At 37.2% G+C, this 27,179-nt stretch overlaps 1 protein-coding gene across 1 annotated transcript in view; it reads left to right on the top strand.

The window, feature by feature from the left end:
* The window catches only part of DNER (delta/notch like EGF repeat containing), a 119,478-nt gene that overhangs the window by 84,943 nt on the left and 7,356 nt on the right, over window positions 1-27,179 (top strand). Inside the window, exons 8-12 of the mRNA XM_017822288.1 lie at window positions 7,761-7,985; window positions 17,700-17,822; window positions 20,947-21,060; window positions 22,112-22,243; window positions 26,447-26,693. Coding sequence (XP_017677777.1) covers window positions 7,761-7,985; window positions 17,700-17,822; window positions 20,947-21,060; window positions 22,112-22,243; window positions 26,447-26,693 — 841 coding nt within the window. The remainder of the gene's footprint in view (window positions 1-7,760; window positions 7,986-17,699; window positions 17,823-20,946; window positions 21,061-22,111; window positions 22,244-26,446; window positions 26,694-27,179) is intronic.

Here is a 27,179-nt window from a genome sequence, read left to right as displayed (position 1 = left end):
TTATCCTCGCTCTAGGGGTGCGAGTCTTTGATAACTTCTCCAGTAACATCTGCTTGCTTAATAATGAAGATTATTTGTGATTTTTTTAGACTAATTCCTTGCTTTTCTCAAGTACCATGCTTTAGCACTTAACAGCTGTATTGAAACACACTGACATCTTGACAGCAGTGCAGATCTTTTATTTGGTAGAATTTCGAAAATTGTTTCTGTTATAACTAGTAGCAGAATTCAGCAAGAAAAATATTAGGTGTTAGGCTTGGTGAATAATTTGCTTGCATTTTCCATAGGAGATCTGTTCAAGAGCCTTTAAGGATGCTGTGCAGGAAATGATCTTTCCAATGATAAATGTCAGGAAGAAAAGCTATTGGGATTTTTGGTTGCTTTAAATCAGCCCTATTTGTTTCTGTGTGTGGCATACTTCAGTTGCTTGCTGCTGCTGAGCTATGAGTGAATGTGCTGACCATGTCTTGACTTCTCTCCTATCACCATTTGTAACGCTGGCCATGGGTTGGGGTTACTGGGGGGCTGAGATCCCTGGATGGCCACGTTCCCCATCCTGGGCCATGGCTGAGCTGTGGGTCTGTGGCTGGGATGCGCTGCCCTGCTCCCAGCGCCTGCTAAATGGCATTTGTGCCTCAGTCACTGTGGGGGGCTGTGGCTGCTCTCCGGCTCAGGGAGCTCGTGCCAGGGGCAATTAGTCTGTCAGGGGAGTGGGGAGGCTGCCAGCTCCGCTTGGCCCGCCAGCTCTGGCACTGCTGGTGGCAATGCTGCTCCTGTAAATGCACCTGCTGGCTGTGCCAAGGGCCCCGTGCTGGGCCTCTGTGCTGTGGGGGAGACCTGGAGCACAGGGGAGGAAAACCTCCCGCCCCCAGGACACTGATGGAGAGGTTACTTGATGTGCCAGTGCTTGATGTGCAGCATTCCCACTGGTAGCAGCTTTTTTGCTGCAGAAGAACCAAGTCACTTGCATTCCTTTTCTCTATTTGCTCGTGTTTGGCTCTCTCTGTGTTAAGCTATTTGATTCCTCAACCTTGTCACCTGTTTTGCTCTTTGAATATCTATATTCTGCTCCTTTCTTTTCCACTGATCCATATTTGTGATTGATGAGTTTCCAATTGTTTCTCTTGAGTGCTCTGCTTTAAGTAGGCTTATTTTGGCAGTTATTGTACTATCTTAATGTTCAGGTTGCATGCTTTGCTCTTTTTCCTTTGGGGCACAGTGGTATCATTTTTTCAGTAGTCTGGTCTTTTTGTTTGTTGGTACTTCTGTTCTTATTATGTGTTACAAGCCTGTGCCCCTGTTCTGCCAGGAACCTTGAGGTTTTCAATGGTTTCTGGACTTTCCTTAAAGACACAGTGTGATTTTTGACCCTTCCAGAGGAAAGAAAGAGCTGAAACAATTCCTTAACATCTTCAAAAAGTACTTCTCTGCTCCTAGGCTTTGTTGATAGGCAAATGTTTTTTCAACCATCTTCCTGAAACTTCCTGTGTAGAGTCACCAGTTCTAGTCTCCCAGTATAATTTCCAAAACTTTTACCGAAATACACTCATAACTCCTGTTGAAATCAGGTTTTGTGCATTGATGTGCTTTATTTACCAATGTAGAGAAAGCCTCTGGAGGGGATAGAGTGTTTCAGGAATCACTTTCTGGACTCTCCGGGATTATTTCCCTTAGGAAGAATAGTTTTATGTACTCAGTGTCTGATTCTTAGTTCCTTGGACATGAAAAAATCATTCTTAGGTTTGTGGGAACAAATGACATCTTGTTTGCATGGTGCTCTTCTTGTGTCAGCCTGCGATAACTCAACAGCAATCCCAAAGATTCTCCCTAATAATTGCAGTTGGTTCCAAGAGTGAATGCTTCCCATGAAGTCACACAGCTGTGCTTCCTACCCATGTCGTCACCACGAAGAGGGAAGTGTTGGTGCAGACACAGCCTGTCTGCAGGGCCTGGGCTATTGCTCTGGAGTGGCCTACTGGGCATATTAAGTAAAAAGGTGTTGCTTTTCCATTTTGTTCTGGGAGGTCTGCTAACGCCAATGAGCTCAAGAATTCAGATATTTTGTGCAAGGACAGAGTTGATGTAGCAAAATATATTACCTACATTTAGTACTGACTGTCCCTTGATCCTTCTTACACTTTTCAGGTGTTATCCTCTCACAGAGGCGTATTTTGAGAGATTTTGTTTGGGTTTTGAAGAAAATTGGTAATTTTTGTAAATACAACAAAGGATAGTTAATTGAAAATTGCAGAAGCAGTAACTTGTACATTTGCTATTTTTAGCATGTCTTCAAATTTTCCATTAAAAACCCCCTACCAACGCCCTAGTTTTCTAATTGAAGGTCTCTTGCCCTGCTGCTATTCTCCTGCTGTGCTTAATAGTAATTGCTTGTTGAGAAAAGGCTTTTCTTTATGTAGTGCTAATTCAGCACTCTGCAGAAAGGTGGCCAAGGAGCTTATGTATGTGTAAGAACTACAGACTGGAGATATAATGTGGTTAGGCAGAAAAGGATAAGAAAATATGGAAAGTATCACAAAGGGAAAAGAAGAAGATGACAGATAAAGGAATGAGATGGAAACAATGAGGAATGATCTCGAGATTGTGCATTTCTTTTACAAATGAAATCTCTGGTTCATGAAAGAAGGATGTGATAACTGATGGAAGGTGAGATCTGAGGTACTGAAAAAGCAGCTTATCTCAGATGTGAACAATTCGTGATTATTCTTTAGAAAATTTTGCTGCCTTAAGAGTCCTTTAGTAAAGAAAATCTCATTATGCTTGCAGATTTCGTTTTCTGTGGGATGCATTGTAGGTTTTATGTTCAGAATATGTCAGAAAATAAACTGTTACCTGAAGTTGTTGAGTCACCTGTACTAAAGAGCAAATTGGATTTTACACTCAAATTTATAGAGAAGTAGCTTAAGGAATACTAAGGACCAAAGAATTTGTTTAAAATTTTTGACACTAATTTGAAAAGTATATTTGGGATCTTGTGCTTAAAATGGGGTGGGGATCTTTGATTGTCTTCTCAAAAGTTTCATGTTAATAAACATACATTTAGCAAATATTACATTCAAATGATCATGCAAAGGAATTTCTAGACATTCTAAAAACCTACACATAGTAAACATGTCAACCTGAATACGAATATTTGAAATTTGTGTTCAGAATTATTCCATAAATCCCCTGATTTTCTTCCCCTTCTTGTAATATATAACATACTACTGTATTGACAGCAACATTAATAAATTTTATTTGAGTTGATTAGTGTACTCATTATCAATTTGTAAGTTTGGTTGCTCCATTTTCTTTATGTCACTGAGAAGTTATGTGTATTTCCAAAGTACCCTGAAGTGGAATTAAATATATAAAAAAAAATATTGGAAACGTAAAAAAACCCCTGCTTGGAATAAGCAAATGTCATTACATTGAATGAATAGCCAAATGTTATTAAATTGATAAACATGTTTCAGCAATGTAGAAACTAGTTATTCTTGCTTATGTAGTTACCAAATTCATGGAAATCTTTGTTAAAAATGAAAAAAAACCTATATGGAAATTGCCTCATTTTGTGTGGGGGAAACGTGTTACTTCCACATACAAATTTTGTAAAATTAGATAGCATAAAAGACTTGGTAGTTGTATATATTTGTTTTATGTTTCTTAAACATTTGGAGAGCTTTTGTCAATTTTACTCATAAGATAATACTAAAATAAATTGGTAGTGGACTATGGTTTTGAACAAAACCAGACAATGATGAGCAAAGTGCAGATCAGTTATATTAAAAAAATATACTTTTGTTTCTGTTCCATGCAAGTTTAATGTCCTGATAATGAGTAAAGATGAACTGCATCCAGTGTTATAGGAAGATATTAATCTTTGTTTAAAGTGGCATGAATTCAGCTGGCCAGCCACAGGAAACGAGCTTGGCTTCTTAGGCTGTTGCTACTTGCTGTATGTGGAGGTCACCTGCTCTGACAGAAGGGGCAGAAATATTTTCCTTCAAGGTAATATATTTTTGAAAAATGATCCTCAGCAATAATTGATTTCAGAGACATACCCTAGAAGAAGACAGAGAGAAAACAATGCTTGAGATTAAGAGTTTAACATACAGATTACTTGAAATTCACATTTCAGGATTGATTTTATTTTACTGTTGACAGTTTGATTTGACTAGCTGCAGGTAACTACTGCTGGCAACACACTGAGCAAAAGTGTCCTGAAATATCTGCAGCTATTTCTGAAAATACTGGAAAGCAACAAATTTATGAATGCTCTTCTTACAGATTCTGTGGTTTAAAAAAAGTGTTTGACAGTGATAGAAGATGCTAAGTTGTGATTCATACGTGTTGATTTGCAATAGCATCTAGAAAATGCACATTGTCACCATGGATTGTAACTGACTGAGAGAACAGAAGTTATTTGCCTAGATTTAGAATAGTTTTAAATTGCAAGGTCTTCACTTTTTTCTGTCCTTCATTGTTCATGTAAAAGCCTTTTCCTCTAGTACATCTTGCAGATGTGATTCCAACTTCTTTAGGTTTACATAGAATAAACCTATTTACTATCTGGATTCTGGGAAAGTGGGTCACACAGCTGATGCATATGGAAGATTTCCCAAGGTTACTGGTGATTAGAATGCCGAATTCTTCATATTACCACAAGAGAGTTTAATTTACCTGAAGAACATTTTGTTGTTAATTAAAATTTTTTATGGCTGTTTAGTTTCTGGTACTCTCTGCTAATCTAATGTTTTTACCTGGCACCTTCCCAAATTGCTCTTATTCTAAATAGACTTCTAGTTAGTGCTTGAATGGATTTAGCCTCTATTCATCTTCATCCATAAAGACTTAGCAAGGGTGATTTTCAATCAAAATCTTACAGCTACATTTTAATGACTTCGTGATCCATCTGATCAGTATCTTTTTTGTCTTAACAGAATTCTGGTGAAATATCATCAATTTCTATTTCCTCACAAGACAAATTTCTATAGGGAAAATAAATTGCCTGTATTTCTTTTACTCCTTATCCCTGTACTTCACAGTTAAAGGCTTTGTAATCCCAAGTGCTGGCAATTCATAGACTTAATTTTTCACGTTTTTCTAACGCTCGGAATTGGGTGTAACACAACATTCATACAAGTTAGTTTTTCTGCAATCTGTTCAGAAAATGCTTAACTTCCTTGACTTGCACATGGCTCTTTTGCTTTCAATAGCGAAGTAATTAAAATCCCACCATGATGAGAAATCTGGCTTTTATGGGGAGCTTTTCTGTCTCTGAAAACATTTTCTGATTTGCTTTCAATCATTGCCCTGGAGGTCTGTTGCAATTTATAAAGCGTATCACCTGACTCAATACTGTTATTCTTCTTGACAACGAGCCCAATGGCCTGACCCATGTAAGCACCAACATTGTATTCTGGTTTTTAGAATTATAAGTATTTTCCAGTATTGCCTTTCCGCTTTACCTTCTGCATTATTCCTTTTATATTTTGTATTCAGATCTCTCAAATTACCAGTAGTGCTTGCATTTCAGTCATGTCCCTGTTACACCAACAATGACCTAGGTGCAGAGTTGGGTTGAAGAGCAGTTCAGGGGATAATTATCTGCAGGTAAACAATACCGATTTTTTTTCCTCCAGTATTTGATTCTGTTTTCAATCAATACACCTCTGAATTTTATTTTTAAAGTTATTCCTTGCATTATTTATTTTCAACAGTTGTACTGATATGGATTTAAATCTACATTCGTAAATGCCAAAATAATAGATTTCCAGATTTGCTGCTTTGAGCATTTTCAGGTATTTAACTCATACTAAAGATTTAAACTTCCAGAATCAACTAAACACATTTCACAGTGCAGTCAAAGATAGCACAAGGGCAACATGTTTTGGTGTATTTTAAACCTGCATATGTTCTTGAAGTGCTTTGTCACTTGAAACATTAGCCATCTGCCAGTAAGCTCCTCTTTGTGGGGAAGATTACTGCAAAGGTTGTAGTGAAGCAGCATTAATGTCTTTGGGTGACCTCAGATCTCCTTGATCCTTTTCAATGTGGTTTCAGAGTTAATATAGAGATTTCACTGGACTCATTGGCTGACCTCCTCTTGGTAATACTTAAAAGCTCTTGCAGGTTCTTTTAAATCTGACCAAGATTTTATGATAACAGGCTTTTTTTTTTTTTTTTTTTTAATTTGTCAGTGAAACAAATTAGATCCTGGAATTAGATCCTTGATCTCAGGGTTTCTGTTCTCCGCAGTTTCTGGTGCTTAGTTATTATTGACGGGAGGGACCTCTGAGACAGGATTCCAGTATCTGGGGATTTTTTCCCGGTATTTGTTTTTAAGCTCTGTCTGTTCAGCACTGGTGAGCAGGTGGTCCTCACAAAGCCCATGAAGCAATTAGAGCCATGGGATAGCAAAATCCTGCCTGGAGAGGGCAGAAGGGTCTTGCCTTGCCTGTTCTTCACCTGTGCCCTGCCAGACTTGCTTTTCTTTCCTGATCTGTTGCTGAGTTATGTATGACTAAACTGTTGAATTTCAATCTGTATGTTGTTTCTTTTCTTTCTTTCTTTCTTTTTTTTTTTTTTTAAATTTCCTGGGTTTTTTTTGTTGTTGTTGTTTTGTTTGTTTTTGTTAATTAGATTACTTTTTCCATGTTTTTCATTTCATAGCTCTGATGTGAGACTTATGGACATATGAGGGAAACATGACCTTTTAAGTCACTTGTCCAGGAGCTAATATTTTGAAGATGCCCCTAAAATCCTGCTGCCAACAGTGGCCAAGAACATCCTAGTTTTGTCTGGAACTCACACAGGAGTTGTGGCCTTCCCATATTTTCTTAGTTACAATAATCTAAGTCTCGCTAATTGTGTGAGTAGATCCCTGTAGTATGCTCTGTGTGGGTTACTCCCCTTTGTTTAATATTCCATTGTAAGGTTAATAGCTGTTCTAGAGTGTAAAATAATCCAGGGAACTGTAAGCCTGAAAAATGATGGGTCTGTACAAATGGACCAACTACTCAGCAAAAAAAAAATTAGAACTGAATGGAAAGGACAGTTTGATTTTTATTTGGAAAGGTACTATTCTGACTTGCTTTTGGATGCAATAACCATGCATTGTGTTACTACATATATGATGTGTGTGTATGTATAGACACAAACTGTAGTTAATGTACTGCAATTTGTTCTTCCCTACATCTGATTTTAGAAAACCTCCCGTGCAAGAATATCTTTTTCCTTATGTCTATTTTTTGTCTGGTGTTTCTTCAATAAATTATTGTGTCTCCTGCTAATGATAAGATTGTTCTTAGAAAAGACTTTTAAATTATTGATGCTTAAGTAAACCCACGTTCTGTTTAAGAGGTTGCTATAATTAATGTATATGTTAAGAGATATGAAAAAAGGTCAGTTTTGGCTTTTCTTTCATCTCCAGGCTAGTCAGCTCCTGATCTTTAGAAAATCTCTTCTGCTTTTCCAGTCAGGTCCACTCAGAAGGCAGATAAGCACTATCAGTTTCAGCAAATATTTTTGCAATTCATTGCCTTAAACATATCATAGTATGATTTTACCTGAAGCATCTTTAGTGGACAAAATTAGAGTTTATTATCCAGGAAGTCTGTGTTTTCTTAATTTTCATAATTTTCACAGAATTTAAGATTAGGAGTATAGATATATCAATGGCTTACTTCTAACATGCTTTAGTTATTAAAATTGTATGCATACCAAAATGCTTACTCATCAAAACCATTTATCTCTTTTAGGGTTTTTAGGAACCTCTTGTGAAGACAAAATAGACCCTTGTGCATCATCTCCCTGCCAGAACAATGGGACCTGTTATGCAGACAGACTTGCCTTCTCCTGCAGTTGTAGTCCTGGGTTTACAGGACCTACATGTGCTCAGCTAATTGACTTCTGTGCCCTGAATCCATGTGCACATGGCATTTGTCGCAGTGTTGGAACCAGCTACAGATGCCTCTGTAACCCTGGTTTGTACAAGCAGTTACACACTTTGTAAACCTTCCACTATTTTTATATGTGGCTTCCATATATAGTTTTAAATTATTTACTTTTTTTTTTTCTTTTTCAGTCTATAAAACACATTGAGCAGATGTTTTATCTGTTTAGAGTAATGATAGGAATCTACACATTACACATTCCATTTGGAAAATCAAAAATTGCAGAGTGAGCACTGAAAATACCCACTGAGATCCATATGGCTTGGTTAATCACTACAGCTGTATTACAAAACCGCAGTCTGCAGGATAAATCTTTTTAAGGTGAGGTATCTTTGCCACTGGAATTACAAAATCTGGTGCAGAGAATGGAAAATATGACACTGATCATCGGGGAAGGAGTAGAAAAAAACAAGGTGGCTGAACAAAGGTAGAGAAGGAAAAAAATTAGTTACTCCGAAGGGTTTAGTCTTGCCATCCATATTTCCATAAATTGTCTCTCTTCAGAAGTTCCAGTGGTGCTGCTGAGGTGGGTACAGCAAGGTGGCTCAGCTGGGAATTGTTTGACAACTCAGCTTGGCAGTGAATGGTGTCTGGGGAACATTTTGCACAGTTCTAGAGTTTTTTTAATTCACTGTGCCAATGTAACAGAGTATTAGGGTTCCCATAGCTCCTTTATACATTTTAGAAATGATATTTAATAGCTAAAGTAGCAGTTAGAAATAATGATATCCTGTGCTACACGTCCACCTCCGCTTAAGGACTTGCAGAGTGAAACCCAATAATCTTTGTTATAATTTGAATAATTTTGGCATATTTTTTAAGGCTGTTCCTATAAAGCTATGCACTTGAAAACTGAAGAAATTAAGGGGAAAACAAATTTTCAGTGTGCAAATGATTAACAAAGGAGTGATACTGAATAGTTAGTAGATCTATATATACATAACACTGTGACACACACGTTGTTCTGCAAAGTTCCTTTCAGATAAATGCCTTCTCTCTGCTTCTCTTCCATGTCATGTGGAAAACCAGTCACAATTCTCCATCTCTGCCTTCTCAGTTACAGGATGTGCAGGTATCCTGCCAATCTCATATTTGTGTATATTTGTGAATATGGGGATTTTATAATGAAATCTACTAATGTAGCATTTTTAGAAGGTGTCAGAATTTAACTTCTGTTAAGAGCCATTCAAGGAGCCATCAAAAGTTTTTTTGGAGGTACTCACAACTGAGAGGAAGCTAGTGGAAATTTGTAGTTGGATTTGACAGATTTATAGTGAAATTACATACTTTATAAAGGAGAAAAATATGAAAGTGAAATGCAGACCATACCACAGTAGTGTTATCTTATAATTAATTTGTTGACAGCACCTGTGAATTCATACATACAAGATTATAGGAATCTCATGTAAAAGCTTTAATCATTGAAACATATTAATGTATTTAACCATGACATCAACAAGGAAAAAAGCATTTTTCTCTATTTTATGAACAGCATTTATTTTCAGGAAGCATCCTCAATTCTTCTGCTTGCATGCTTGCAACTTTTCAGAAACCAGAGAGTAGGTAGATTTTTGTGGCAAGATAAGTCCAGATGTTTAAGTGACCTCAAATGTTTTCAGCTCAAATATTTCTGTGAATGGTGTGGGCAGTTTCCATCTCAAAAGAAGAATGGCATTATGTAGTGCGTAAGTGTATTTCCTAACACGTGGTTTGTTTTATGTATTTTGCGAACCAAAGATGATAAATCTTCCATTACAAATATTCAGTCTTCCTTTTTTAAATGTTTAATTCCTTCGCTGTTTGTTTGCATAATACAGGAATCCTTAGAGAAAAGGACAAGGTATTGAGATGAAGGGCAATAAGCCTAATCATATTTAAATAGAGCCAGCATATCCTGTCTTATCAAAAGTATAAACTGGAATTCATACCATATAACTGGTTCCATGTCTGATAAAGTATCATTTTGATTGAAGGTATTTGAAATTGCCAAGTGCTCTTTTCCTACATTCCTTTTTAGGAATGAGTATTTAATAGTTTAATATTTACTCCTTCATTTTGGATATTCTTCTCCTCAATCAGCCCCCCTGAAGGACTAAACAGCATAGGGAATGAACAGGGAAAAAACCTTGAAGTTAGGAAAAAAAAAATCCAGAAATACAGGAAAAAAGTGCTCAGCGGGTAGGACTGTGAGAGTTATTTGGTAGCATCAGTCTATTCCTTGTTTGGCTGGTGAGTATTTTGTTAACTTGTTTGGATTCATAACAGAAAACTACTGTTTTCTAGCTATGGAATGTTACAAGCCATTGGGGCGTGACCAAGAAACATCCCAACAGATGGTGGAAAAACAAACGAGTTGAGAAGCTGCCTAATGTTGGACAACAAGGAAAGCGATCAAAATGTATCAATATATCTTGATCTTTAAACAGTTTTTAATATATGGCTGAAACCACAGATGAATGTGAAAACTAGACTGATGATGAGCATTTTAAAGATTCCTGATTCTGTGTATGGTCTGGGAAGTTCTGAAAAGAATTGTCAGGATTCAAATACTTTAAATTGTAAAAATCAAAACAAGGAAGAGATGCTCTACCTGTATAAGTGATGGGAAGATAAGTAAACAGAAACCTGAATTTCTGAAATAGTGTAAAAAAAAATAAATTTCTTTTAAATGTCCTCAAAAGGGAGCCAATTTCTGTAGCACTGGGAGCTGTCCAGCACAAATGGCCCTTCCCCAGTCATCCATGGTAGGAAAAACTAGACATTTCTCTTTCTAAGTAGACCTGGGAAGCTTTAATGTTCTTTAGCACATTCTTTGCTTGTGGTTCAAACAATGAAAAGCTAATTAAATATTCTTGGACAAATAAAAACTTTTTTTCTTAACTTTTTCACCTAAACCTGATTAGAAGTTGATGGTTTGGTTTGTTCAAATTAATTCTGTGTTTCTCAGGACTTAGAAATAGTCCTAGACCTCCTATGTTATGGGAACTTATTTAAATAATATTTGTGCATTTAAAAGTTAGCCAGATGAGAAGCCATAGAGGTTGCATTCAGCTCTTATTTAGTTGAACTCTTTTGTGTTACTCCATGTTTGAAGTTCAAAAAAAAGATTTCTTCTTTTCCAAACATTTTATAGACTGCTGTAAACTTCACTTTCAAAACTAGCATCACTTGCTTCATGTAGAGGTGGAAACCTAAAGACCAAATTATGTGAGTTTGTCATTAATCTATCAGTTTAAAAACGTGGGTATCTTATTTCAGAAGATCATTAAAAAACTGCACTTAAGTGGTAGCAAGATAGGAATGGACAGGATCATTTGTTTCCTTCTTTTATGCCTTTTCATTGTTATGAACTGTTACAGACTTTTTTTAAGTCACAGCAGTAGGATTTGAACCAATTATCTTCAGGGATTTTCCCCATGAGTTAAAGGGATAGTAGATAATTGGGAGTCTATTCTGTGTAGATCATCATTTAGGAGTCACACTTTCCTGGTAGTTTGCATAATTATTGTGTGTAAGGCAGATAAGAGCAATTAAATTTGAGGATTCCTAGGCTGCAATTACTAAAAAAAAACCCCTTAAAATAATGACTACAGATCATGGCCTACCACATTTTTGGTATCTCTATTGCAAAACAGTTCACTAGAGTGGATGAGTTAAGTCTCTGCTATATTAAGAACCTGGATTCTATCTACAATTTTGCCTGAAGAGACTTTGACAGTCTCTGTCACATTACTTGTAAAGCGGATGAATGAAATTTGTGTGCAGTTTAATAGCATTATGAAGGGTTAATAATAAAAATATTGCCACACATCAGCAGGAAAGAAATGGTCTCTGCCTCCTGACCATGAGGCAGAGCCAGAAAACCTTGCAGGCTCTCAGCACTGGTGTGCCAGCTCCTAGACCACTGGTTTCTTTGAACAGGACTGTTTCAGACATGTCCCTTAATTCCTATACATTATTTTTTTTTAATATATATATATATATAAATAAAAGTTTATTAACTGACATTTTTAGAACTCTCTTCTGTGTTGGTTATCTGGTACATCTGAAACCTATGGCTCTAAAAACTTTAGAACCTGCCACTTATATTTTTGTGTTCAGCTCTAGGGTGTCGTGTTCTTTTTCTTTCTTTTTCCCTTTGTTCTTCTTTTTTTTTTTAGGTATTTTACAGAGGATGTAATTTCCTGTTAGAGAAGCAAAGTGCAGCAAAGTTTTGCTTATGTGTGTGACCTGAATGCAATCCTTCCTTTATGCACTGTTTCTACTAGCAGGCACAGTGTCAGTTGGATTTTCATCTGTATTACTTCTGCCACAAAAATTAAACAAGAGAGGACTTTTAAACAGTTCCGATTATCCCAAGGTCTTTGCAAGTCTCCTTGCTTGGTAGGCAGTTTGGTTTCCATGTTTTTTGGGCCAGGGTACAGATCTGAAGAATGATAAATGATAGTAGGTTTATTTGCATAATTGCACAATTTGCAGAACATACACAATCAAGAATTTACTACTAATTATTTTTTGTGTGTTGGCTTTCATTGAGGGCATCATTATAAATAATCTCCATCATCTACTAGCTTGTACAGGACAGTTAATTTGTATAACTTAACTTGGAGAGCAATCTAGTACTTTTTAATGTCCCTATTTACTGAATGGGAGAAAGAAGTGTAAGTTATTTCAAAGTTGAACATACTGTTTCTTCAAATGTCTGCTGAGGAGCTCTGTGGAATTCCCAAGCCTATTCAACTATATCTTCTTTGTGTTGTGTGTATGATTTTTCAATTGCACATGAAACCTTACCTTTAAATCTTCAATTATATGCTTCAACACCCCAGTTATAAATATTCATCATCTGACCCTTGACAAAAAAATACTCATTGTTTGGACATTAGATTCATAGTTTGTGTCATGTGTTTTCATGCTTACCTCATGTTAAAGAACTAATTTGGATAAAAATTCTTGTCCTCATTAGTTGGATTTCTCATCTAGTACCAGTTTTGTGAGACCAGTGAGACCCCATTGTATCTGTTCGTAGAACATTTATTTAGTCCCTGGATCTCAAAGCAGTTTCCTCCCCTCTTAAACCTTTTATCTTAAACCTTTTAATTCTTTATACTCAATTAATTTAATACAGCTGATGTGATAAATTTAAAATGCAAATATTTAATATAGTATTTTTAACTTTGACTGGTCCAAGGTGGAGAAATCTATCTAGAAGTTGTGTAACTTAATATTGTAGCAAAGTTTTGCATTTGGGTTTCTTAAAGACATAGGGGTATAGATTTTGATACTGCAAAGCACATGTACAGACATTAACACCTGCCCTTTACTTTATATATATATGCGTACATATATACTGGCATATATAGAACATTTGAAAAAAGAAAAGAGGAGTTTCAGAAAAAATTCTACAAGGTGTGAAGAATGTTAGCAACTTCAGAAGTAGTACCATGGAGTATGTTTCCCTTGATTTTCTGCTCATGCAACTTAATAGGTGGTTCTGGGAGCATTGGTTTGTCTTAGTGCCTTTTGCAGAGGCCAGTGCAACATTTGTCTGTAGCAGTAGCAATTTTTTTTTCTCTATCTTTTCCCTTCCCACGTTTTGGAACTGGGGCAGGGTATGCAAACTCCAGCAGAAGTGACTTTAGGTTAATTCCAGTTCCTGACTGTCTTCCCAACTGAGCCCTTTATTGCTTCTGTTTCCTTATCTTTTTTCCCCTTCTACGTTAAGACAACCTTCCATGCAATCTGGCCATGGCTGGTGAGCATGCCTTCCTACCTTCCTGCCATCTGGAGCAGTCTTCTGTCTTTCTCTTATTTAATTGTTACATAAGCTCAAACTTACACTGAACACATTTATTTCTTGACTATACAGCATGCTTCTTGACTATATAACCCTCTGTTAGTGAACAGCCATATATGTGGACTGATGCTGTTCACTGCAAAATAGAGCTCTCTCACATTGTACCCCTTTAGGCCTTCCCATAAAGATGGGATTTTATGTTCTGCTTTCTTGATTTGGTGAAGTGTTAGGTGTGGGAATCACTGTTGAGGAGGTAGTGTCTAAAAAGGCTCAAAGGCTTTCAGCTTTGTTCTTTATTGATTTATAAAAGCAGAGTAAGTGTCTCTTTTTTTAACCTGGAAGTACAGATATTCTCAAGAGGTTCCTCTGCTGTATCTTTTGCTGTCAACTGCTCTCAAAGCTTTTGACAAAGCCCATGGCTTCTCCTCATCATCCTGCATGACACATTTTCTCCTACAGTTTTTAACAAGCATGTGCAAAGACAGTGCAGTTCAGCATGTAGGGCTCTGAAGGCCATGCTGGACAGCATCAGGAAAATAACCCAGCCTCTTCAAGGCAGCCTCCCTGTTGCTTAAGAGAGAGGAAGAAGAACTTGGGAATCGAGAGGAGGATGGCAACAGATCTGTTTCTGCCTTTGTAAAGACCAGTAGCAGAGGGACCGTCACATAGAGGGAAAAGAGGTAACGTAGGGACATCTTTATTTTAGGGTTTTTTTCTAGGTTCCCTGTCCATTCCCCAGCCTGTGAAGAGAGCAAATCAGAGTGGGACCTTCATTGTTGAGTTCTGCTTGAGTTCATGAAGAGGATGTTATTGAAGGCTTTTCCAGTTTCAAGTGACCTGGAAAAAAGAAGTTGCCCTTTTGGAAGCTGCATTGCCTAACGTATTTTTTTTCCCAGTTCAGGACACAGTAGCTAGAGAAGTGTTGTTAATGTAGGAATTGTTTCTTTCTTTCTGAATATGTCCACAGAAATGTTACACACCACAGAAGAGCTGTGTTTGGCATTGGCTGTGAATATAAAAGCAGCAGAATTGTAATGTGTTTAGAAAGAAAGGAAGCAACTCCACTAGAATTCTTTATTCTGAAGTTATTTAAGAAAAATTCCCCTGTTTCAATCTAAATTCTTTGAAGAAAAGAAATTTTTTATGTAGTCTTTTTGAAGATATATATCTGAATTCAGTATACTACATGATTTATATATCAGTATAATTTAAAAGCAGTAATACAACGAGAAATGCTCATTAAGAGTGATACGGTGCCTCTTAGCTCCACGAGGAGAAGCAAGCCTCTCCCTCGGGTTGTTGGTCCCACAGCAGTACTTTCTCCATCACAGCAGTTCCAGCAGAAGGAAGCTGCTGGCACCAGGGTGAGGACGATGAGGGTGAAATGGTGTGTGGGCGAGACCTGCCCTCTCGTGGAGAGAGAAAACATCTTTCCCTCGCTGTGTGCAGTGTCTGGCAGCGTGGGCTGCCTGCAGCCTGAGGAGGTGATACCATAATTCGTATTGATTTTGGAAACCAGGCAAGTATTCAGTCACAAATTCCCTTCGTTCCCTTTGAAAGGTGAGAAATGGAAAACGTTTTTTCTGAAAACGTCGAATTACATCGGTGTTGAACACTGGGAATTCCCATCTGTTTTTCTTTTAAGTTTGCTGATTTTGGTGGTTTGTATGTTGACAACAGATCTTACCACATAAGGATATTTCATAGAACCATGAGCTAGATAAACTTCATCGGAGGCTAGTAAGAAAGCCCATAATGTTTAGCATAATTAGTTCTGTATTGCCTGGCTAACAGCTTTGGAAAAAGTGGTTCTGAAATGTTTCTTAATAAGCTACTAGTCCAATTAACTATTTTGTATGAAAGAACAATTTTGTGCCGAATCAAATGGATGATACTGTATATAAAATCTTGAGTAGTACTAACGTATCTTCCTAAAATTTTGTTTTGAATTATCCATAATAGGGAGGGAGAGAGGGAATCAAGTACTGCCTGGAGGTGGCATTTGTCCTGTTCTGTATGATTTTCTGAGAATTTTGGGGAAAATGTAGACCAGGAGAGCAAATATAGATTGTCACTTACTAAAATGAGAATTTGCCCCTTTCCTTGGTTCCTCATGAAAGATTCCCTCCTTTCATATCTCTGAGTTTTGCTACTAACTAGAGATTATCTGAAGAACTAAAATCACACTGCAGAATCTTACACTCACTTTATATTTTAGGCCTTTTCCCTGGCGTCTTTATTCATGCCCTCTGTGTATTTATTCATTGTATGTTCACTCATCTCTTGCTTTTATGGCTATATGTAATGAGCAAATCAAGATTTTTAAAAGCGTATGAGCACTGTTCCAGTGCAGAGTATTGTATCATAGACTATAAGTACATATTCTTGGTATTATTATGTGATCATTAAGGTTGAGGGGAATATCAGCTCTGATGAGTTAAGAAGGTTAGATATTTGACTGATTTAAACCAAATTAATCCGTGGTAGGGGTGGGAAGAGTGTTCTTATGCACTGGTAACATACCATGACATATCTTCTCTGTATGACTGTTCTTCGTGAAACGGCTTTTAATATGAAGGCATATTTGAAACTACCTTTTGAAATGTGTAATACAGACCTTTAATAGAATGAAATTTCTAGAACATTGAGAAAAGCTGACAGACAGAGGCCAGCGATTGTTTAAAACAAATAAAAAAATTCCCAGTCTATATTGTGTTCAATATCAGACAAATATTATAAAATAATAGCCCAAGAGGAAAAAGGGTGTGCAGTAACCACCACATAAAAAGTGTCTGACATTACTCTGTGGACAACAGTATTGGCTACAATTTCAATCCTCACCTTTTCAATGGATGTTTTTTTTGTTAATGTATTAAATGCCTATAAATTTAGACATTATTTCCGCTATTGGAAAGCCCCTTACCTTAAGAAAGAATAAAAAAATTAAAAAAAAAAAAAAGAAGGAAGAAAGAAAGAAAGAAAAGTAACAAGAAATAAGAGAGGAAACTTTTCCTTACAAAAACAAAACCTGGATCTATGGAAGAAGAATTAAAAAAGCTTCTTGATATCAAAAGTAGTAGTTTTCAAAATGACCTTCGAAATGACAAAAATGATTCTTCATATTTAATACCAAGAAACAAATAGTATCAGGCAAACATATTTTAGCATTACAGCTAGTTTATTTCCTCTGTTACACTGCACTAATTAATGCTGTCTTAATATGGGTAGGTACTACTTTGACCTGATGCACTATGTCTAGAAAGTAGTTTCAACTTCTGTTGAAACTAATGATTGTATGGCACACTAAGTAATGAAAAAAATACTGTTTCAAGTGGATTAAAACTCCTTTTTCTTACCTCATGATACAAATGACTCAGTGGCTGTTAACAGGTGTCTTTTCTCTGCCTCTGCTTTCTGTGTTTGCCTAATCAGGCTGTAATACCTGCCTATGGCTTGGGAACACTGTAAAAATGGAAATGCCTTAATGCTTCTACAGTGTTTTGACATTGTAGAGCTTTGAAGTTAAAACATATTATCATTCTAACAACTGTTATACAATTATGTCACCTCTTTGATGAAAAGTGGCTGTGATGCAAGGATCCAAGGGAGCTGGTTGATACGTCAGAATTCCTGTATTCCTTTTTACGACCAGAGTGCGGGTATTCATGTTGCTGCTACTGGCTTCTGCCACCAGCTTCCATCCTTGCAGCCTCACTGTGGTTTGTCACAGAGGCTGGGGTTTCTCTCAGAACATTGTGCTTCCAATGTTTTTTTGGTAATTTTCACCTGGGGAGCAGATTCCTTTAAAATCAGCATCTTAACATGTATGTGTCTGTGCAGTATATTTAAATTAGCAAGCATCTGCCCAGAGTCTGTAGTCACCTAACTGTAAATTTTTACTGGGAAGTGTTTCATGGCTTGTTTTATTTCCTCTTCATGGGATTTAGGTTACCATGGCCTTTACTGTGAAGAGGAATATAATGAATGCCTTTCTGCACCTTGCCAGAACGGAGCCACCTGCAGAGACCTCGCCAACCACTACGAGTGCGTGTGCCTTGCTGAGTATGAAGGTAGGATGGGTTTGCCTCTTGCCTTTTCAACTGTTCTCTGTATTTTTTTTATGGTAAGTTCTGTTGCAAACAGGTATATATGACATCCTTCACTGGGCAGAAATAAATCCTTCATGTAAAATTAATGGAAACAAGCGACAGTATAGATCCTGATCCCATAGTCTTTATTCAAATGAATAGTTTAGATTTATCTCGTCTGTGAGAATGCATGTCCTTGTCTGGGACAAATGGCTTCTCTCTGCTCCTAATAGGTGTAGCTTTTTTCTGCTGTTTTTAAGATATGTTAGAAAGTGATGAATTTTTAAAAGAAAACATAACTGTCAAATAGACTTTTTCATCAGTTATTTTTAGGGGCTTTCACATGGGGAGCTTTCCAAATTATTTTTTAATTAATTTTCTCCTGTTAACTGAGCTAAAAACAAAATAATAATAAAAGATTAGTGTTTAAAATAGATTAGCACAAAGAAGTAGAAATGAAAGTTTTGTCTTGATTGTTCATTTAAAAGACTGTAAAGCCCAGAGAGAGAAGTAGGTCTGTGATTGGTTTCCCATGTTAACTGCAGCTACTCTTAGATATGTTCAAATGGAATTGGTCTTTGGCATTTCCTGAGTAATTTCTAAAATAGATGAGAATATATGTTTGGCTCTACAAAATCTTCCATCTCACAGTATATTTCAGCTGTAAACAGATTAACACATATCAGTGGTCTGTGACATCCCTCTGTGGAGGGCTGAAATGATACTTTTTTGGTGTATTCTGTTTTGAATCATGCTGTGAGAACATTTTTAATGTAATTTTATATAATATTAGTATTTAAAAAATACATATATTTTACACAGAATGACTATAAGGAACATTGCTCTAGAATTTTCTCATTAAGCATATCCATCCTTAGCTGTGTGGATAAGTAATGCTCACTTAACAGCTGCTTGAGGCTAAATATGTATTTCATGCTGGTGATTGCACTGCTCTTTGACAATAGATGCAGAATTCATCATTTTAGAGGCTTAGTGAGGAAATGACCATCAGCTTTTCATGACAGTTTAAACAGCATTTAACCACGTTATGACTTCATCTTCTGTTCTCATCCAACCTGTCCATGCAGCTGAAACCACTGTGTGCACAACACATTATGCTTTAAATGAGAGCAGGGAGCCTGCTCCTGTGAGCACTTTTCGCTGATTACTGAGCTTTCATCATTCCAGTGCTTCAGGTGTTCAGTGACACTGATGAATAGAGCTGAGGTCCCCAGCTCAGGATGCTCTCTGGGTCATCAGAGGCCTCCATTTTAGCACCACCAACCCAGACATCCCCACCTGCAGTGCCCCCTTCTGCCTCCATCTCCCCTGGCTGGCAGATAGACAAGAGCTGCCATGCAGGTCTGAAGTTTGTGCCAGCAGGTACCTGTGGGCTGCTGGCTCTGCTGGCTCCTTCCTGCAGCTGCAGGATGCTCAGCTAGAGTGCTCTGCCTTTTTGCTGCTAACACTGCAAATGTTAACAAAATTATTTTGGCAGGTCTGTAGTGAGCAAGTATGTGTGTGTGTATATATATATACATATATATATTTAAAATAAGTTGCTTTTATGTATGTTTTTCATTTTCATGATTAACTTGAGGTGATTGGTTTCATGGTTTTATTTGTTTTATGTAACTCACATAAGCTCGCATTGCTGTACATAATTGCAGTCTTGAACACTAGAGAACTAGTTTAATTCCTTTCCGTCATTTACTCAGGCTCTCCAAATTCAAAGTTGCAAACTTCTTGTGCAACAATTTTGGTATTCATGAAAGAGATTGGGAAGGAGTAAGACAGGATCAGCTGCACATCCACTTTTCATATGTATCTGTCTAACCCTTTCTAGCCCTCCATCATTGTAGGGTCTGTAGTCTCCACAAGCGACATAATCATTCACTATCTCATTATTAGAAACATTCTCCTGATGCCAAAGCAGTTTTTATACAAAGTAAACAATATGAGTTTGTGCTTTGATTGACCATCATAGAATCAAAAAATCATAGAAGGTTTTGGGTTGTGCATCTTTACAGTTTGCAGGACATTAAGGATTTAGAAACAGGAATTGCCTTATAAAGTGAAAAATGTGTGTGTAATTTTTAAGCATTACCACACAGAAGCATTCAAAACCCAGTCCTGCTCTCCAGTTTGTTGAAATTCTTTTAAGAAGTATAAGAATGGGAAAACTTGGGGATAACTTAGGATTTTAGCTAAGTAGTCACTTTGTGGTCATTTTGGATTCATTCCCAAGCAAAGAATGGCAATAGGAGTTATATTTAGACTTAAACCCTAAATTAATGGATAAATTTAAGCAGATACTTTAAGTAAAAGTTAATTTCACAGTAGTAGATACATTATAAATGAAGTCTCACTAATCATTCATTTTTCACATGTATGTGTTTCAGTGCCATCTATGCACAGATTAGATCGTTCATGTATTGATTTTTCTAGTTTTATCTGAACAGTAGATCCCAAGAAATTGATGCATGCAGCAGTGGCAGTAGAGTCCCTCTGCCCATCCCCAGGTGGGAATCTGCTGAGTTTTATGTTCTGTATGCCAGATGCAGCTTGCACTGTCTTCTGCAAGGCAAAGCTGCTGAATTCACATAGCCTAAACTGAGCATGAAAGAATGAAGAAAGTGGCATGCACTTTTAACTATCCATTTGAATAAATTAATTTCTTTTTATTGCCTTAGTTATATTCCTCATTTTCCTGCAAAAGTTAATGAGGCATCAGAATGCTGGTGTGTTTTATTACATAAGTTATTACATAAAATTCTTACTCAAGACAATTATTGTTTACATTTTATTGAAGAATATTAGGTAATTAGGTGATCAGATTATGTTTTATTATATCACTGGTTTTTCGTAGACACCCAGTAGTTCTCAGCAGAAACTGCCCTACCTCTCCTAGCCCAAAGCCTCTGTGTGGGAAGAACAAAGAGGAGGCATGTGTGTAAAAAGTTTAACCAGCATAAAATAGATGGCTTTAGTCTTATGACATAGGACAGGTTTGGAGACTGCACATTCATCCAAGTGAAATCAAGTTATTGCATGTACTGATTTCATGCTGTCATGGTAATGGCAATTACTGATTTGTCCTTTTCAGGAAGGCACTGTGAATTATACAAAGACCCTTGTATTAACATCAACTGTCAGAATGGTGGCACTTGTGACAGCGAAGGTCTAAATGCTACCTGTGTTTGTGCACCTGGATATGCAGGCAAGTGATTTGTATGTTACACAGAACATCAGGCTGTCAGTGTTCACCATGTCCAAAAGAAGACAAATACCAAGTCAGACTGGGTCTCTTCAAGAAACACATTAATTTGGACTTTGCTGAATTGTAGTCAGTCTAGTGAGAATGGAAAATTCTTGGTATTACTTACAGCTGCTTTGAACTTTGTAGCAAATAAAGCCTATTACTAAGAGACTTTACTAAGCTGACAGCTATTTAATGTGCCTTATGACCTTACTACTTGACACTAGATTGCATTTTAAAAATATCATTTTGAAGACTTCCAGGTAAGCTAATATACTAATTGGACACTGTTGAAACTGAAAAATGTTTTAAAATTGACCTTAGTTACTTTGTGCTCAAGAAACAACTTATTCCATTACCTTAATATGCAATTGCTAAAAGCCCTAAAGTGCTTTTTATGAATCAATTTACACTTTCAGAGTCCTGGTAAGAAGCCCATTTAATCCTTTGGCCTTGTATTTAGACTGACATGACTGGTGTAATCCAAATATCTGCTGCTAAGATAATTTACAACCTGATGCTCTGTCAGTCATGTAAGGTAATATCTAATGTGATAGTAATAGATAAACACATTCATAACTCTTTTATAGATCAAATTGTGCTTTTTATCTGTGCTAATTAAAGGGCATTCTTTGGAAAAGAATTAGCTTCCTATTGTACAATGTTTCTCTGTTTCTCAGAGACACTGATTATCTGTATTATTGTGTAGCATGTCAGAATATACGTGCTCAACTGTTATATTTTATTTTCTTGGGATGGCAAATATAATTAGAGAAATGAGATGCAGAGTCTGGGTGAGGTTAGTCAAATGCCTTAGTCCTCAGACTTTGTTTTCACCTGACAGAATGAAGATACTTCCTTCTTGGAACACTTTTGATGTTCTGAGAATAAGGATGCTACTGCACTATAAGGTGTTTTGCAGCAAGAAATTACATGGCTGACAATGTACTTGCTGTGTCAGGTACCAGCCATACAGAACTGTGGCTTTTGTTGGTTTTTTTCTCCTCTGAAGGTGAAGAATGTGAGATCGATGTAAACGACTGTGACAGCAGCCCCTGTCACCACGGGGGAACGTGCATGGATCAGCCTGGGGGCTACACCTGCCATTGTCCTCACGGATGGGTCGGTGCAAACTGTGAAATACGTAAGTTTTGTACTTCTCTGAAAGTGTCTAAAAATGATATGTTACGTTAAAGAAACTTATACTTGTCTCTTTCTATCCGCACAAATACTCCGAATCATGTGTAAATTATCAAAATCACGTTAAATTCATTTTATTTTAGGCCATAACATTTTGGAAGGGGCTATGAAAGTTAAAAAGTTCTGTTTCTGGGCATCCTATTTTGAGATGTGCTGGACTAGATTGTCAGAGATGCTGGCTCACAGCTGGGCACTAAGCAGTTTGTCTTTTAACTGTGCTTGTGCTTCAGAGCTTACTTTGGGTAAAATGTACTTCCACAGCCCTATAAGCATGGACCTAACATATTTGTTTTGACTTCTGAGCACCTGTAGTTTTAGTGGTGTTTCAGCAAAACAACTTTGAACTTGCTTACCTAAGGAAACTAGTGCTGTGTAATTGTGCTGTGACTTGTCTGTGCATGCACTTACCAATTCTTTCAGGAATAACTTTTCCATCCATAGGCTGATTTCCAGCAAATTTGTTAGAAATAAGCATTTAGTAGGCCTTAGAAGGTTCCACTGGTGGGCCTAGGGAAGGAACAGCTTCAGTGTGATCTTGCTGCTTAGTTTAGAGAGAAGCTTCACTGTAAGTGCACCATTATGGAGCAGTGGAGAGTCCATGAGAGGCAGAAAGAATGAAGCCCAAGAGTTAAAATGGAAATTAAGCTTCATTAGTTGTGCTGCTCACAGAGCTGCTTCGTATTTCCCTGATGTCTTGTTCCTGGGATAGAGATGTTGTCTTTACTAGGGAATTCAGCTGTGTATTTAACTGCTTGGATGCTTCAGGCACTGTGGTCATAGATCCCTTTGAGTCATTATACAGATATACAAGTTTGTTAGCACAGTTAATGGTGCAGGAATAGGTGATAGATTAATAAAATAAACACAAAGGCTGGAATAAAAAATGTTTTCTATATAATTTACATGAGAAGCATATGAAGCTTTTATTTTTTATTTTCTTTTACTTAAACATATCGACTGCTTTTAAAAATTGATTCAGTTCTTGATGTTAGTCCTTACTTCAAACCAGTAAATTCAGTTCCAGTGCTTTCTGTTGTAAGCAAAGACTGCAGAAGACCATTCCTAGCTAGCCCAGAGGTGGTGACAGCACTGCCTTTTTGTTGTCTCTGTGAATGGCACCCACACTTCCCTGTGTGTATGGAGCCAGTGGGGTATGGGGAGCACAGCCAGGTGTAAATATGGACACACAGCCTCTCTAACCAATGCAGTGGCTTACACGCAAAGCTGTGGAAGCTTTCCTAAAGAACTTGGATTTTAACAGATATATAAAGGATTATGCAAACAGAGAGGGATTGAGTTTTGAAGAAATCACTTTGCAGAAAGAATTTAAAAGAATCTTGATCTGCAGATTTTTTTTCCTGCAGATCTATGTAGCCATGGGAAGATTTTTGTACTCACTATCTTTCCCTGAGCTATGAATTGGTGGGAACCCAACTGTAATCATATATAGAAAGGCCATATCCAGCTCTTTTATGAACAGGTGCAGCACTTCTGATCTCACTGGGGGAGACAATAGGGCAGTGCATTTCTCTGAGCTCTAAAGTTTGAATTTTTTAGTAAATCTGCTGCTGTTCATCTTTCTAGTTCTTCTTGTCATATTTATTATATTGTGGTGGAAATTAAATTTAAAGGCTGTGCACTGACTTCCTCTGTATTGAACCATCCCTCTGATGCCTAGAAAAAGACCTGAAGCCAAGCTTCAGGTTTCTCAACAGGGGAAAAAACTGGTGTTTGGGAGTTGTTTACCTAAATAGATCCCATTTTATCTTTTGTGATTCTCTATTACTAGCCATGAAGGAGGCTGTTGGTACTTAGTCTTTTTTTGTAGAACCACCCTATTTACTATTATTAAGAGTTCCACATTTTTTCACCAGCTGGTTTAGCTGCCTGAAGTGACTATCCTAACAGAATTTCAGGGCATTCTTCTTGTCAAACTGCTCTCCTGAATTTTCAAGTGTTGTATATACAACAAACTAGACATGTTTGCCTGAATGAACTGTGATATCTATTATATCATCTTATGGTCCTTCCCAATGTTAGCAATTCCAATTAAATAGAATTAAATTGGTCTTAATTATAAAGAGGATATTCTTCCTTTCACAACAAAATGCATTTGCCTAAAAAGTTAATGAAGCATTCACTATAAAAATGCTTACAAATGTCTCATATGAATTCTCTAATTCCTGCTGGTTATTCATTTATATCATTACCTTTGCCACTTTTGTAATTATTAATGTAATTGCTGAGGTATGCCAAACCATGTGGTTACTTGAAAGCTAACATTATGAAGAATTTCTAGTGCAGACCGTGTGGTGTGCATTGAAATCTAATTCTTAATTTTATGAACATTGCTATAACAACTCAGAATACTGTGATTTTGAGATGTCATATTTTCTTTCTAATATTTTCTAATATACTTTTAATCTTTGTATTTTGATCTGGTGAGGAAAAAAGGAAGAAATTTCTCTCATCTTTGTCATCCAGAGATGGAAGACACGGAATCTAAATCAAAACTATCTTGCCATATATCTGCACACATTAGATCTGAATTTGGCCTAGTCTGACAACCTGACAGAAGCCACTGGCTGTGACAAATGTGCTGCAGAACAGAAATAGAAACCCTTCCCAAACTGCACAGAGCACAGCTGTATTCTCTCCCCCATATCCTGACTGGGCAAAATGCAGCAACAGCATTTTAGAAGCATTTAATCACTGAATGATTCAGGCTGGTCAAAACTTTACTGATCTCTGAAGAAGATAACACAAACAAGCAGCCAGTCCTGTAAGCTCAGCTCACATTTATGGACAAAAAGTCTAAGCAACCCAAGCTGAGAGGTGCTCTGGGACAACCTTTACTATTGTGACAAAGAGCAACCATTTCTCCAAACTCTGCCCAAGTGAATATCACTTGGGTATGTTACAGCTTCAGACTTTCTCCCCGCCTTCCTCTAAAATGGATTTATTTTTCTGTCTGTATACATTCCCCCTGTATTTCCACTATAGATGGAGATTTTATCCATGGATACCACTAAACTGGTGATTTCAGCTCAGGTGCTTGAATCAATTATCTGCCATCATCAACATCCTTGAGAGGTGGCTTCTGAGAATATCTTAACTGTCCCAAAGCATATGCTTGGTAGCCCTGTTCCCAGAGTGTTTGTGATTAAGTATAGGGAGTTTCTAAACCAGAGCAAAGCAGAAGTACATTTGAAAAAGGAACAGTCACCCCCTAGAAATAACTTTTGCAGAGTGTCAGATTTCTGTAGTCAGTATGATTCAATTCTGTTCCTGGTTTGAAATAATTCATGAGTCCATAGGCTTAAAAGACTGCCAAAAACAAGCCCTAGAGGGAAGTACAGGTTAATTAGAAATACATTGACCCATGCTAGAGAAAAACAGATCTAAGGACATAAGCAATTGATAGAAAATCTGTTTGGCATTGATAGGCAATAGTTTGAGGATCAAGAATATGTATAAAAATCTGGAATACATAAATACAAGAAGCCTCTTCCACAGTGGCTTTACTTTAAGGTCTGCTTTGATACTCTCAGGGAAATTATGCTTGAGAAAAGACTCTAGTGGGCTCACTATTGTGGGACCTTATGAGATGCCCTTTTTGTCCTTGAAATGCTGGTTTTGAAGTCTCTGAACTCTGATGGAGAAAGGCATAATGAAAGCCTGCATTTCAAATTAGAAACAAAGCATGTTTAATACAGGTTAAAAAAAAGATTTTAGTGGAAGTCTTCACTATTAGAACAAACTGCACAGAGCATTGGTGAGTTACTAGAAGCTTTTGCATAAAACCAGCCTGCCTTTAGAGAGCCTTCAGTATAAAATAACATAATGCAAGCATAACTTGACGACTTTCTTTGACTTGGATTATATAGGAGATCGAAATGGAACTAGACTGGTGTTCCCATATGACCTTAAAATCTGCAAAAAAGGATGAGTGAAGGTTCAAGATAGCCCTATTCAAATTTGTGGCATAGTAGGCATGGTGATGTATCAATAACAGAGCCTGAGAAACTACATATCCCCCTACCTTCAAAAGTCAGCAATATTGAAAATGAATACCATAAAATAGTTCTATTCAGTGGGACGGATATAAACTACTAATTAACAATAAACTTTTATGTCTTATTGGCAGATCTGCAGTGGAAATCTGGGCATATGGCAGAGAGTCTAACAAATATGCCTCGTCACTCCCTCTACATCATCATCGGGGCCCTGTGTGTAGCCTTTGTCCTGATGCTGATCATCCTGATTGTGGGAATATGTCGCATCAGCCGCATCGAATACCAGGGCTCTTCCAGACCAGCCTATGAAGAATTTTACAACTGTAGGAGTATTGACAGTGAATTCAGTAGTGCAATTGCTTCTATCCGACATGCCAGGTTTGTTCTGGGGGTGGTAATTTAACAGAAATCTGTTGCAATACGTAATTTCAGTTCATGCCCAGTGCATCTGACTGCTGTTGGCAGAGAATGAATGGGCGGCTTCACTGGGAAAAGACAGGATCACTGCTTGTAGTTCTTTTTTGATCCCTATTCTGTTCTCATCTGGAGTGTGATAATACAGCAGAACTCCTTGAAAAGAGAGGGGAGTTATTCTGGATTTATTTGGTGTAACTGATGAAGTGCAAGGTTCTTAGCCTGTCAGATTCTTTTACTGATACACACAAGCAATATGATCAGACAGCAAAGACATGTTGAATTTTGTGACTAATTTACCAGATTATTTAGTGAGACTCTCTTCACCTCGCTGATTTTTGTGCTCCTGTTTGCCTTTCTTACTTGCTTTCCTAGAGACAGTAATTTTTTAACTTTTAATTTTAATGGAGCACTTGCAAGACAGGGCATTATGTGTCAGAATTATACAGA

The sequence above is a fragment of the Lepidothrix coronata genome, unplaced genomic scaffold, assembly GCF_001604755.1.
Source record: "Lepidothrix coronata isolate B3197 unplaced genomic scaffold, Lepidothrix_coronata-1.0 Scaffold97, whole genome shotgun sequence".
Taxonomy (NCBI): Eukaryota; Metazoa; Chordata; class Aves; order Passeriformes; family Pipridae; genus Lepidothrix; species Lepidothrix coronata.
The sequence above is the reverse complement of the archived record's forward strand: the minus strand, read 5'-3'. Positions and strand labels throughout refer to the sequence as shown.